The 14,235-nt window shown below is 37.9% G+C and overlaps 1 protein-coding gene across 1 annotated transcript in view; it reads left to right on the forward strand.

Annotated features, from left to right (window-relative positions):
• Positions 1 to 14,235, forward strand: part of LOC124595077 (X-linked interleukin-1 receptor accessory protein-like 2) — a 137,465-nt gene that overhangs the window by 77,613 nt on the left and 45,617 nt on the right. The window contains exon 5 of the mRNA XM_047133658.1: positions 4,757 to 4,890. Within this exon, the coding sequence (XP_046989614.1) occupies positions 4,757 to 4,890 (134 nt within the window). The remainder of the gene's footprint in view (positions 1 to 4,756; positions 4,891 to 14,235) is intronic.

Raw genomic sequence — 14,235 nt, forward strand, 5'->3', positions numbered from 1 at the left:
TAGGGGCCCCATTATCCTAATATGCCCAGGGCCTCCAACAGGTTAAAGACAGCCCTGCATAGAACTATCAACAGAGTAAACAGTTCGAGCTATAGTTGCAACAGTGAGGAACCACACAACTGTCCCATCTCCATGTAAGAGCTGTATTCAACATTGTCTACCATATGTGACATGGTACCTTGTCACAGTAAAATGCATTACACCATGCTGTGCCACTTCATCAGAGCAGAATAAAACCTCTTTGCTCTGTTCCCAAATTCATGAAAGATTATGTGTTATAACTCTGCTCAAAATTGGTGGCGGACTGTACATGCCTTTGTGGTTATCATAGTGACTCAAAGGAATGATAAAATGCAATTTTGTTTGTTTCTGTCTTTGAGATAGTAAGCAACACCTTAATCACTGCCAGTGTGAACCCAGGAGACATTACTCATTATAACATCACTCTACTGTTGGCAACAGTACAGAAGATATCACCTGTTAGGTATTTTCTTTAATACTGAAAGGACCTGTTATTTCCAATTTGAGGGACTGTATCTTCTGGTAGTTCTATCAGCTGATTTTGTAGAGACATCTTCCCTTCTTTATAAGATCCTTTCTCTATGAATGAAAAATTCTCAGTTTAATGCCAGACTGTTGAGTTCAGCATGGACAATATTCCAACAGCAGAATAAATTTTATCATTGGGAATTCTCGTAGACTGATGTGATGAGGCTTGAACAGTCTCTCATTATACTTGCAAAAATTTCACAATCCTGACTGCATACATTTTGAAAACATGACTTTAATTTTAAACTGAACATGTTTTGCAGAATTTGTAAATGAATTTGATACTATTTGTACCTATGGACTCTTAAGTGAATGACTTTCTTTAGGGACATTATTACTGGTCTACCATCATTTATCTTTGATATGTTAAAATTTTAAAAATTTACATATTTTTCTTAAATAAAAATGTACACCAATCAAACTTGCATGTGAAATTTTGTACATCTAAACTTGCAAATAATTTGAAATTTGCAAATTGTAGTGGGTACAATGAGAAATCTCTAGGTATATTACCACTGTTTACAATTTAAAGGCAATTTTATGGGCCCAATGATAAATCAGTCTCATTACAATTCAGTCTCTCTGTTCTTTTCATTAGCTGGTATTTATTTCCTCCTCATAATCTCTCTTTTACTATTTGTAAAATGATCCCTACCTCTATTTACTTATTGGGAACTTTTCTTGCATTTCTACATCCTGCATCTCTGTCCTCATTCTCCATATTCTATGAAGTCTTCCAGCCTTTTCACATTACTTCATCCTCCTTGCTTTGCCACAATACTCAGCTCAAAGATGAACAAGTGTTTAAAAGCCCAGCTGTCATCTTTTCCTTTTTGTGCAAATACATCACTCTTCCCTTTCTCTTAAAGATGAATTATAACATGCTATGCAGTCATTAATTACATTATACTATGGTTTTTCTTAAATGCAGGGAAAAAGACAAGGACAGGAAAAAGGAGAAAAGGACAAGAAAAGAAAAAAGTTAGTTAGATTTGCTTTAGAGAACCAGCATTTGAAGCTGACTGCAGAACAATTCTATTGCCACCAAGATACATTTCTAACAAGGAGCACAAAGTTAAGATGAGAGAAATTGGGGCCCGTATGGAGGCATGTAGACAGTTGTTATTCCCTTGCTCTATTTGTGAGTGGAGCAGGAAAGGAAATGAGCAGTAATGGTACATGGTATCCTCTGTCATGCACTGTACAGTGGCTTCTGGAGTATGTATGTAGATGTAGGTATTTCAAATCAGGAGAATTCACTTGAGAATACTTTATATTTCTGAGCTCTGGGTCTCCCAGTTCAGAATCTAGGAAAATGTGTTTTCTACTGTTAATGTGTCTATCAATAGAATTTTGCCCCATGAAGATAAGTACTAGCCAGCCATATTGTCTCCGTAAGTTACATGGTACTTATTTTAAGAGCCATTGGCACATAAATGGAAAATTAATCAGAATACTTTTTATGGTTCCTTTTAAATTGAGGACCAATTTTTCAAAACTGAACATCTACAAAATTTTCACTTTTGAGTTATATATGAATTCACATATTTTTAAAACAAGAGGAATTGATTTGCACTTGTGAAATTTAATGAAACCTAACATGTACTGCATTAAACACATCTGAAATATTGCAAATTTTTACAATATTTGACATCTATTGAAAGAGAAATTTTCCAAAACTTAACGCCTACATAACTTTCTGTTTTGCATCCATTCTAAAGCAAAATTTATCATGCTTTTCCATGTTTATAATTCTTCTATTGACAACAATGTGTGTGACAGTTCAACAATGGCAAAATATTGCTATTGGGTGATTTTCTTGCTTAACAAAGGCACAAGTTTAGAATTTGCTTGTTCTTCAAAGACTAAACACCAAACACAAATATAAATTTTATATGTTAATACAGAAAAATTAAGTTACTTCCTTTATTAAAATTTTATAAACCTCAATGATTATGCTACTTGGGGGTCTGTGCATTTCAGTGTGGTCTAAAGCAGAGTGACTGATATATTATTTTTGTCTAGTAATTATTTTATATGGATTCAGAATCTACAAGTGAAGCAGATTGTTCATCTCTCATTCAAAAAGTACCTATTGGGTGTAAGAGGAGGAGGAGTTGATGACAAACCAAGCAGATGAAAGAGAAGTATTCGTTACACTCATCAACCTGATTTAGCCTGTACTCATGGTCTGATAGGCATAAAAGAAGCCCCAAACAGTGTTGTTGTCTGACAGCAATGCTTTTGCAAAATGACATGTCAGAATCTCAGCACAGGAACTACTTTAATGATAAAATAAAGTAAGATATATTTCTTCTGAAATGTATTAAGATTGCTGAACCTTAAAGATGAACTGTTCCAGATGATAAGGCAAAACACAAAAGATATATTACCTTAAGCTATTTAATAGCAAAAATAATTGGAGAGGAGATTCAAGTTTTTGCTGCCACATTTAGGAAGGTTGTGTGGGTACTAGATGCCAGAATAAGAAAGGAAGCTTGAAAATACCTCCTTGGTGAAATGCTGAAAGAAGAAAGAGGGGGAAGAAGAACAACTAAAAGAGATGAGGAGATGACAGAAGCCATTACAATATATTTTGTAAAATACCACTGATGGGAGAGTCATTACTCAAGAAGGCAATGCTCATGGTCCTACTTGAGTCCAGCATTAAATACAAAGAAAATGTGGAATTGGTTATGTACAGATCATATCAAAGCAGGTCACCTAAAGTGCTTCCTTTCCAATTACATAAATATCTTTTACAAATGTTTTTAACGTATCTTTTTGCAATCCTAATTCTGACATGTGCTCTGTTTGTGCAGAAATCATGTTAAAAATTAAAGCTGCCAAAGAACCAGATAAAAAAAATTACATAAGAACACATTACAGGCCTCACAATTCCATGAAATTCTTAAACTAAAAGAAACAGATACCCTCAGCGGATGTTTTCATTGCCAGCAGAACCAATCCCTTCCAAACTGTCTATTTGGGAAACATTTGATTTATGACATACCTGGTTATATAATTGTACCATAATGGAAGTAAATGGAGAAAAGCAAGACACTTGCCATTATACACTGCTCAAAACACAAATGTCACATGAAGCCAATCTAACTGCTTCTATTTTATGACTTTTTAATAAATTTGGAAAAGAGACATCAAAAAGTGAAAAATCAGAAGCTGACATTAAGAATTTTGTCAGATTCAAGCGGTTCACAAAATAAAAATTCAGTGATGATGGCTATGCTCCTTTGATTTTGTGAAGCCTCAAATGTTTTCACCTGCATTACTTTCCAATCAGGGGCACAGTTATAGGCCTCCTGATGTGGTATTTAGTGCAGCTGAGAAGCAATTGAGACAACTAGAGAATATCACAATCCCTTCACAGTCCCATGATGTGCTAAATGTGTCAGTTGAGTGGTAGGTCTACTTGAGAGAGACTGGAAAGTTCAAAATATGAAATCCATGAGTAACAGTCATTAGAAATGTTACTATTCAAAATAAGCAAAGCAAATGTTCTCGTGTACCAGAAGCCTGGAAAAAATTGTGTTGTATGCAAAGCAAAAAATGTATATTATGGATCTCCAATCTTGGTTGAACTTCAGAGATATCAACAATGCTCCATTGCCAAGATTAAAAAATGGAGTAAGTGATAAGAAGGTTGATGATGTTAAGAAGCTACTCTAGTGTTTTGACAACTCTTTGGATGATACAGAAGCTCTTCAAGGGTGCAATAACAATGACAATGACAGCAATGAAGCCATAATATGGTAATACTAGAATGATTATATAAATTAAATTGAAGTTATTCACAAATAACAAACTGTTAGTCATTTTGAAGAATGGCGATACTGTAGTTGTTCAGTGGAAAAAACCTACCTACATTTTTTGTAGTACTTGTAGAAATATTTGAATGTGCTGTCTCTATATATCTCTCTCTCTCTCTCTCTCTCTCTCTCTCTCTCTCTCTTTATCTCTAATCGAGTTATGAGGAAAATGTCTAATGTGATTTAAGGTGTTTCCTGACAATTTTACTTTTAGTAGATACTCAGTTTTGCAAAAATGATTCTCGAGTTATTCTTTTCCAATTTCTTTTGTGTGTGGAAGGTTTGTTTCCTGAAACACTATATCAGGGGTAACTGTCACATATTTGGTAACTTATTATTTTTAAAACACATTACCTGACTGTATTTTGTTTTTGTTTCAGGGATAATTACTCTATAAAGGGAAGTTTCCTGATTTTCAAAAAAGTAACTGTAGAGGATTATGGTCACTACACATGCCACATTGATAATAACATTCGTGATCCATGCAACTTCAATGTATCTCTCATATACGGAGGTGTGTCCCTTTTCAAAGAAATAGCCTATAGTTTAAGTTATGGTTAAGGTGCAACTGAAGATAATTGACTGCAGTTCAGTGAAACACTCCCATTTGCAACATGAAAGTGAGTAAAGTATATTATCTAATTTGTGTAGTGTTTGAGCAATAAATTACAGCATTCTTGGGTTTGTTTTTCAACTCTACATGTACCACTTCAGCCGCTAGTCCTTTGAGTTTATTCCATAGAGGCAGTGCTTAAATCTCTACTTGAACAACAGCAGACACTGACATTTGCTATTTCATGTTTAATGTATACATTGGCACAACCTGCAGCCCCACCAACAAAATATCTGCCACCAATTCCAGCATACAACAATGCAGCAGAAGACTGGGACACTTACAAAGAAGTCTGTGGCAACATTTCCAGGTATTTGGGGTAACAGACGTAGACTTGTGCAAGGTCCTTTTTTTGCTATGGAGTTCACCTCACGGATAAAACAATTGTCATGTCAGCTCAATCCATTGTAAGAAGCTTCTAGTCTTTCTTTTGGTCGGATGTGTGAGGTAATTTCTACTTATCACTGCAAACCTTCTCACATTATTGCTGCTTCTGTGGAGGTTTGTTGCTGCCAAAAGTGGCCAAAGCAGTCATATAGGGCATGGGCAGCAGAACTTCCTGGACTTAGCTATCATTGTAATTTTGTGACAAATATTCATCAGGAATCCTATGCCAATCAAATGGTTTGTGATGCAATCATACATTTTGCTCCTGATGGGTAAGTTTGAGAGCAAGCTCTACAGTGTGAAAATCCTGTGCTTATGGAAGTATTGAACATAACTCAGTCACTTAAAGTTCCATTGGTTGCAGGTAGATAGACGATTGGTTCGAAGTTCCAGAAATCAGTTCCTCTCACCCCTCCCAGCCTTCAATTATTTTGCAAGGGAATGTAAACACTATTGCAGCAGTCCAGCAGACATCTCAGTGTTGTAAAGGCAATTGGCATTTGTGACAACAACAATCTGAGTCACAACAGCAACCGTATCATGCTCTGCTGTCTTCATGCCCATACTGCTTCGTTCAACAAGAATGGACTGCATGTCCAAGCACTGGGCAATGTTTAATAGATTGTATAAGAAATGACACATCGCTTCTGTATTTAACTCCTTTCCAAACATGAATGAGGATGAAATGAACATGGATGTGAACAGTGTGTCAGCAGTGATGGTGTCTCAAAGCAAGGTATACACTGAGGTGCATGTGTTTAACAAGTCATTGAGATTGCAGATGGACATAGATACAGCAGCAGTGTTGGTGAGTTGTCAGGCTTATGTGGACTTTGGTTCTCTCCCTCTGACTCCAATGTCTTAGAGGCTGGTGAGTTATAACAAACAACAGATTCCCATTCTTCCACAGTTCTATGCACCTGTGACTTACAAGTCTGTGGTTTGTTCATTAACATTCCTTGTTGTGGACAGTGCTTACACTGAAAATCTGCTTGGTTTGGATACTTAAAAACGGTTGGAATTCCCCATCAATGATGAAGTGCATTTGGTTCCATTTCAATAGTTAGGTGCTCTGTGCCCTGAATTTTCCTCCCTATGTTCTCCAGGACTAGGTTGTGAACAGAATTTCAGGCTCGTATTATGATGAAACAGTCTGCCCTCCCCCATTTTTTCTAGTTCTGCTCAGTACTGGTAACTTTACGGGATCAAATACATTCAGAATTAGATCATCTTCAATCTGTTGATGTTATTCGATCCCTTTCTTCTAGCGAATAGTCAGCACCACTGGTGACAGTCAAAAGACCTACCAGTAAATTATGTCCCTGCAGTGATTTTTTAAAAAAAACTGTTAATGCACAGTCAATCATTGATAGCTATCCTTTGCGATGTCCTAATGAGCTGTTAGCACATCTATCAGGGGCCTTTATTTTTCAAAGACTAACATTACAGAAGCATATTTATAGCTGCTGCTCAATGAGGAATCTAAACACCTTCTAGTTATCAATACCCCATTCTGGCTTTATCAATACTGGTATTTGCCTTTTGGTGTGGCAAATGCGCAAGCTATTTTTCAACACTTTTTAGAGCAACCTATTGCATCAGTTCCAGCCTGCATCAGCTACTTATATGACATAGTAGTGCCTGGTGCCTTTGTTTTTTGTTTTACAGTCTGTAGGGTTAGAGTGCAATTTGGATAAGGCACAGATTTTTCAACTGTCTAGTACTTATTTGAGTTTTGAAGTGTCGTGTGGTGCCATTAAACTATAGCACCAGCATACTGATGTTGTTTCTGTGTTGCCACACCACACATCTATCAAGGAATTATAGGCATTTTTTAGGCAAAATTGCATACTACCACATATTCATACCAGACACTTCTACTATGGCACAATCACACTATGCATTATTATGTAACGGTATTCCACTGTTCCCCAGTTTGTGACCAGAAATTCAGGTTGTTGAAATCTAAGCTGCAGTCGGCCCCCTTTTCACTGGGCCAGCACCTTGTCTTAGCAACTGGCATGTGTCAGTTTGGCCTTGGTGCCCTGCCTGCTCATAAGTATGTGAACAGTTCTGAACACCTTTCTGCATATGCCTCTAAATCCTTAAATTTAGGGCAACAGTATCATTCTCATGTAAAGAAAGAGGATTTGGTGATTGTGTATGCACTTAAAAATTTCACGTTTTTCTATGTGGGGTCTAAGTTTTATCTGATCACAGACCACAAACCACTGGCGTCTCTTTTTATCCCTTCAGCATCCTTGCCAAAAAAATTCACACATTGCTTGCAGTGGTAGAGTCTTTTCCTGTCATGATACAATTATGAGATACATTTTTGAACTACAATGCAGCATACATATGCTTATGGCTTATCATATTTGGCAATTGGTTGGGATCCAGGGTTTGATAGAGAGGAATTACTTTGTTTTCATTTAGATGTGGAAGCTCAAAATGTTTTGGTTGTTTTCCTTTTAATAGCACTAAAATTGCAGCCACATTAGCTGAGGGTCCTGTTTTAAGTAAAGTTCTTTCTTTTGTGTAACAGGGCTGGCTGGACAGACCTTCTCGTCGTGCTTCTGATCCCTTGAGAAATGTCTTTCTGTTTGGGACTGAGTGCTGCTGTTAGCTACAAAGGACACAGCTCCTTGGATCGTAGCCCCGTCCCCCCTTCAGCATCAGGTTATGCATTTTTTACATGTGGACCACTGGGGAATGTTACATACAAAAACATTAGCACACAAACATGTTTTTTGACAAGCATTGATTGGGAAATAGTGCAAGTTGTTGCAGCCTGTCTACACTGTGCCACCCACCAGGCATATCCCAGTGCTTCTTTGTCACCATGACCAGATCCACAGTAGCCTTGGGAATGAAATCATGTAGATTTTGTGGGACCTTATTTGAGTTTCTACTGGCTTGTTATAATTGATGCTTATTCTGAGTTTCTCTATGTGGTATGTTGTCTGTCTATTTCTGTGGTGGCAACAATTTATGCTTTGTCAAATATTTTCGCAATGGAAAATCTTCTGTATACGTTAGTTACTGACAACACCCCCCAGTTCATATCTCAGAAATCAGAAGATTTTTGTAAAAAATGTGGTGTTCACCATGTCACAGCAGCTACTTTCCACACTCAATCAAACGAGGAAGCAGAATGACTAGTATGAACATTTAAGACTCAGATGAAAAAATACATTTTGAGTGTGTTGCTGGAAGTAGCTCTTGACTGGTTCCTCAGTTGTTGTAGGTTTATCCCTTTTGGTGATAGGAATCAGGCTGAGTTGTTGGAAATCATCAGCCCTGGACACTGCTACATCTGCTTCAGCAAACACCAGGCCATCTGTCAGCATTGGCGCTGCATTGCTTTCAGCCTTTCACTGCTGTTTGGGCTCATGGGTTTGGCTGCCGGACAAAATGGGTGTCGACAGTAATCGAGGGTACCTGTGGCTGAAACCTCTACGTTGTCCATATGGCTGAGGGGAAGGTATCACGACACATCAACCAGCTACGACCTCACGTGGGCGACTATGTACCGGGTGTTCTTCTGCCACCCCGCATTGTCTTTCGCCCAGTCGTCTCCACATCATGGCCAGTGCCATCAACTTCTCCACCACTGCTGCTGATGTTTTCATAACTGTCTCCTCTGTTGTGGGTGCCCCCGTCAGCTGTCAGGGGCCACTGGGGACTGCAGCTTCCACACTGTCACAGCCTCCACTGCTGCTGCCTGTGTAGCAGCTGGTGCCGCCTGTTCCACAACCTTCGCTGCAACCTCCTTCCCTGGAGTTGCAATCGGATGTGGATGGTACTGCCATATGGCCTATGGCCTCTTACAGGAGGGCGAGTGTTGCATCTGTCGCACTCGCACCACTTACAACGCTACACACTGGTGACAGTGTGCCGCATGACACGACAACCTACATTGACCACAGAAGAAATGGATGTGAACACAGTGCTCACTTCTTAGTGAAGGAAGAGGACTGCTGTAACTACCAATTTACAATGTGCACCACTTCAAAGTTCACATATGAAGCTTGTGCTTGATTTGGCCACTAGAGGCCACCCAGTCTGCTAGAATGACAGCAGTTGTGTGTGAGAAGTAATGAGTGTACAGGCAAGGATTGAACAGCCACATGTGTATTGCTAGTTGCATTGTACCTTGTCTTCCATGTGTATGTACTGTTTGAGGAATAAATTACAGTGTTCTTGGGTTAGAACAAGAAAATATAAGGGGCAGTCAAATGAAAATCAGTCATATGGACAAAAGGAAAATAAATTGTTTATTATTGTAAACAGTGGCATAATTAACAAAATTTTTTGGGGGGGAGGGGTGGAGGGGGTCAGGGGCTAACTTTCATTTTACAATAGCTCAAACTGAAAATTAATTTTATTGAACAATACTAGTTTCATCTTTAAAATTATAATAACAAATTGAGTCATTGGTTTAAATTTGTTTAATTAGAACACTAATGACAAAATGAAAATAATTTTTCGAGGTTATGAATTACATCATAAAATAAAGTTTATAATGTTATGATGGCTGCTAACAGAATCATGATATTTTAGGATGTGCTCTTGTTGTCAAGTTCTTGAATCTTCCCCAGAAATGACACAACCATATATTTCCTTGGAGTCTTTTACACTGCAAGGATGCTTAGTCCATCTAGTGAGTGTGGTACATTTCAGACTCCTGACTCAAACACAGTTAATTATTTGAGGGTATCATTAGAGTTGGCCTATGCTTTGGTAGCCCAAAGCAATTACATACCATTTTCAGTGTTCCTAGTAAATTCTTAATAAATGTATGTGTCGGTGACTACCAAATTAAAATTTTGAATTGCACAAAAGAATATACAGCTAAAGGATAGTTCTAATGTATGAATGCATGAGCTCCATGGGCTTTACCTGACACGGAAGCAGCACTGTCATAGACCTGTCCTTGTGAAAATAACACATCGAAACCAAATTTCACCAAGTTTTCGATTATAAATCCAGCTAATCATTTGCCAGTCATATCAAACACTAGAGCAAATTGCAGGAAATTCTTCTACATCTATACCTATACTTTGCAAACCACTGTGAGCGGCATGGCAGAGGGTATGTCCCATTCTACCATTATTAAGGTTTCTTCCTGTTCCATTCAAGTATGGAGCACGGGAAGAATGATTATTTGAATGCCTCTGTGCATGCACTAATTATTCTCATCTTATCTTCACTGTCCCTATTGAGTGATACATAGGGATTGTAGTATGTTCCTAGAGTAATAATTTAAAGCTAGTTCTTGAAACTTTGTTCATAGAGTTTCTCCTGATAGTCTGTGTCTATCTTCAAGAGTCTGCCAGTTCAGTTCCTTCAGTATCTCCGTGACACTCTCCCACAGATTAAGCAAACCTATCAACCTTCTTTGTATATATTCAGTATCCCATGTTATGCCTATCAGGTATGGGTCCCACACACCAGAGCAATATTTTAGAACTATTCACATGAGTGATTTGTAAGCAATTTCCTTTGTAGATTGATCGCACTTCCCCAGTATTCTACCAATAAACTGTAGTCATGCCACTTCATATCCATACAAAGCATTACACTCAGGTATTTGTGTGAGTTGGCTGATTCCAACAATGACTCATTGATATTATAATCATAGGATACTAAGTTTTTAAATTTTGTGAAGCACAAAATTTTACATTTATGAACATTTAAAGCAAGTTGCCAATCTCTACAGCACTTTGAAATCATATCAAGATCTCACTGGACATTTATGCAGCTTATTTCAGATAGTACTTCATTATATGAGGGTAGTCCCAAAAGTAAGGTCTCCTATTTTTTTATAAGTACATGGACCTGTTTATTTCTACAGTGGTTTACATCAGTTTACAATTTGAACATTTAACTATTTTTCGACATAATCACCATTCCTGTCGATGCATTTTTGTAGAGGCTGTGGCAGTTTTTGTATACCTGTGTCATACCAGCTCGCCGCCATGCTGTTCAGAAAGTCATGAACCTCTTCTTTCACCTCGCCATCAGAGCTGAATCACTTTCCGGCCAAATTTTCTTTTAACCTAGGGAACAGGTGGGTGCCAAGTCAGGACTATTGGGTGGGTGGGTGATTATGTTCTACTGAAACTCTTGCAGGATAGCAATGGTTTGCCGAGCGATGTGTGGGCAAGCGTTGTTATGGAGAATGTGTACGCCCTTGCTCAACATTCCTGTTCTCCGCTTCTGAATTACCCATCTGAGTTTTTTCAGAGTCTCACACTACCTGTCAGCATTAATTGTGGTCCCAGCAATTCAGCTCTGATGACAAGGTGAAAGAAGAGGTTCATAACTTTCCGAACAGCATGGCACCAAGCTGGTACGACATGGACATACAAAAACTGCCACAGCATCTACAAAAATGCATTGACAGAAATGGTGATTATGTCAAAAAATAGCTAAATGTTCAAGCTGTAAACTGACGTAAACCATTGAAGAAATAAACAGGTTTATGTACTTATAAAAAAAATAGGAGACCTTACTTTTGGGATTACCCTCGTAGATAACTGCATCATCTGCAAAAAGCATAATTTTTCTACTGATATTGTCTGCAAGGTCATTAATATACAACATGAACAGCAAGGATTCAGCACATTTCCCTGGGACACACACGAATTTACTTCTACATTGGATAATGACTCTCCATCCAAGTAATATGTTGCAGCCTCCCTACCAAAAAGTTCTCAATCCAATCACAAATTTCACTTGATACCTCATATGATTATACTTTTTACAATAAGAGTAGGTGTAGTACTGAGACAAATACTTTTCGGAAATCAGGAAGTACAGCATCTACCTGATGGCCTTGATCCAAAGCTTTCAGTATGTTATTTGAGAAAAGAAATCTTCATGAATATTGAGATTTGGAGAAATATAACGGGCACAAAGAGAGATTTGTTGTATTCCAGCAATGTCAGCAGTTTCATCTGCAAGAATAACAAAACCTTTGGCATCATTAATGTGCTGAACAGTCCTCCCCTAGAGTTGGTTATTGATATAACTGATTAACTGATCTGGGACTGGGGCATTAATGTAGTTGTTGCATTTACCAGTTCCTTCAAAACTTGCTTTTAGGTTTTCATCACCTTTCACACGATATTTTACAACGGTTGAAAAGTCACCCATGTTCTTGTCATTTTGTTCGTTAACTTCAATAGGCACACAGTCCCTTTAATGCAATCTCCTGATTCCCACATGGAATCATGATCACATTGATAAGAACTAAGTGTTTTCTATTTTTTTTTTTTCCATCCGTTCCAGCAAGCTTTGGTCCAGGCAATGTTTTATGTCTTTTGTTTTGTTCATCATCATGGGAACAAAATTGTCACATCAATTACATCAGCCTTATGGTAAGCATTGCTCACATGGACATTGAAATATTCAAGGGCATGCTGACACTTCAAAAACTTGGAGGTTACCAGGGCTCCAACATTTTGATGACTGCTTTTATCCAAACTTGTCTCAGAGACACTATCCTCTTTAGGAGAGTATAGTAAAAACAGAAATTTATCCATCTAGCTTAGGCTGAACTTGTGATACTTTTCAAAGTGAGGGAAAATTTGTAGGTTGCATTGGGCACAAAAGAGCTTTGGAAATATTGTAGCTTCAATTGGCCATCAACTGTTTCATTATTTGATAGCAAACAATCATGTAAATCATACTTACAGTCAGATGGTGAACTGTCAGACCTTGATTTTGCTTCAGAACCTGAAAAACGTGATTTTGAATTAGCAGTAATGCTTGTGTTGTTTGTAAACAGTAGTGTCAGTTACTGTGGTGGATTACCCATTTTCCCAGCTTGAGAGGACAGAGCTTCTTCCAGCCAAGGTGCCTTGGAGAAGTAGTTCAGAATGTTTCCACTTTTTGTTTTGCGATGTATTGTCTTTGAAATCAATACCTCACTAAACTAGCTTCAGTAATACTGGTATTCAAAACAGTGTCCTATCAAAAATTTGACAACTGGTAATGCAGAGAATTCCCTATGAAACATACCACACATTTCTTGATCATCACATGCTACAACAATGTGTCCACCACCTCTATAATGTACATCATTTCTGTATTCATTAACATTCATTTATGGATACTGTAATATGCTGAGACTGAGATTTTGAATATTGTATTTAATTCACCATTGATGTTAAACTGAAATGTATTACTAAAAATGAAAACATGTGATTTTACTACGTAATGAACCATGGTTTTTTTTTTAAAAGAAATAAGCTTTAATGCTTAAAAAACCCTCTATTTACTACTAATCAGTCATGATGTACAACCATGCCATTTATCACCAATTCTCTTTTGTGTGAAGATTTGTTCATAAATAGTCTGTCATTGGCATATTGTAGCAGCATACAACCCAGTTCTTCACATACTGAAACACAGGTGTTGTTAACACTTGTTTACTGTCCATAGTCTCATAGTATTATGATATTGTGTTCTGGTGTGTAACAAGAACACATGTTCTATAATTCCACTTCTTTTTTGGGGGGGGGGGGGGGGGGGGGGGGAGGGCACTTAAGCCCAGAAGCTCCCCTTAGATACATCACTGATTCCAGAAATAATGACCATAACTGTTAGTACACTTGTTGCCAAGGTTGCTTCAACTGCACCGCAAAAGTTTTGCTGGGAAGCCCTTACACATCGTCCATAGAGTTCCAATCCCTCCCACTGTGATTTCCATATTTTTGATGCCCTCAAGGGAGACATTAATGGCTGTCGATTTACTTCAGACAAAGAGGTGCATGCCAGGGTACAATAATGGTTCTGCAGGCAACTGCAAATATTTTTCTATAATGGAATCGACCACCTTGTCTCACTGTG

Source organism: Schistocerca americana, chromosome 2 (genome assembly GCF_021461395.2).
Source record: "Schistocerca americana isolate TAMUIC-IGC-003095 chromosome 2, iqSchAmer2.1, whole genome shotgun sequence".
Classification (NCBI taxonomy): Eukaryota; Metazoa; Arthropoda; class Insecta; order Orthoptera; family Acrididae; genus Schistocerca; species Schistocerca americana.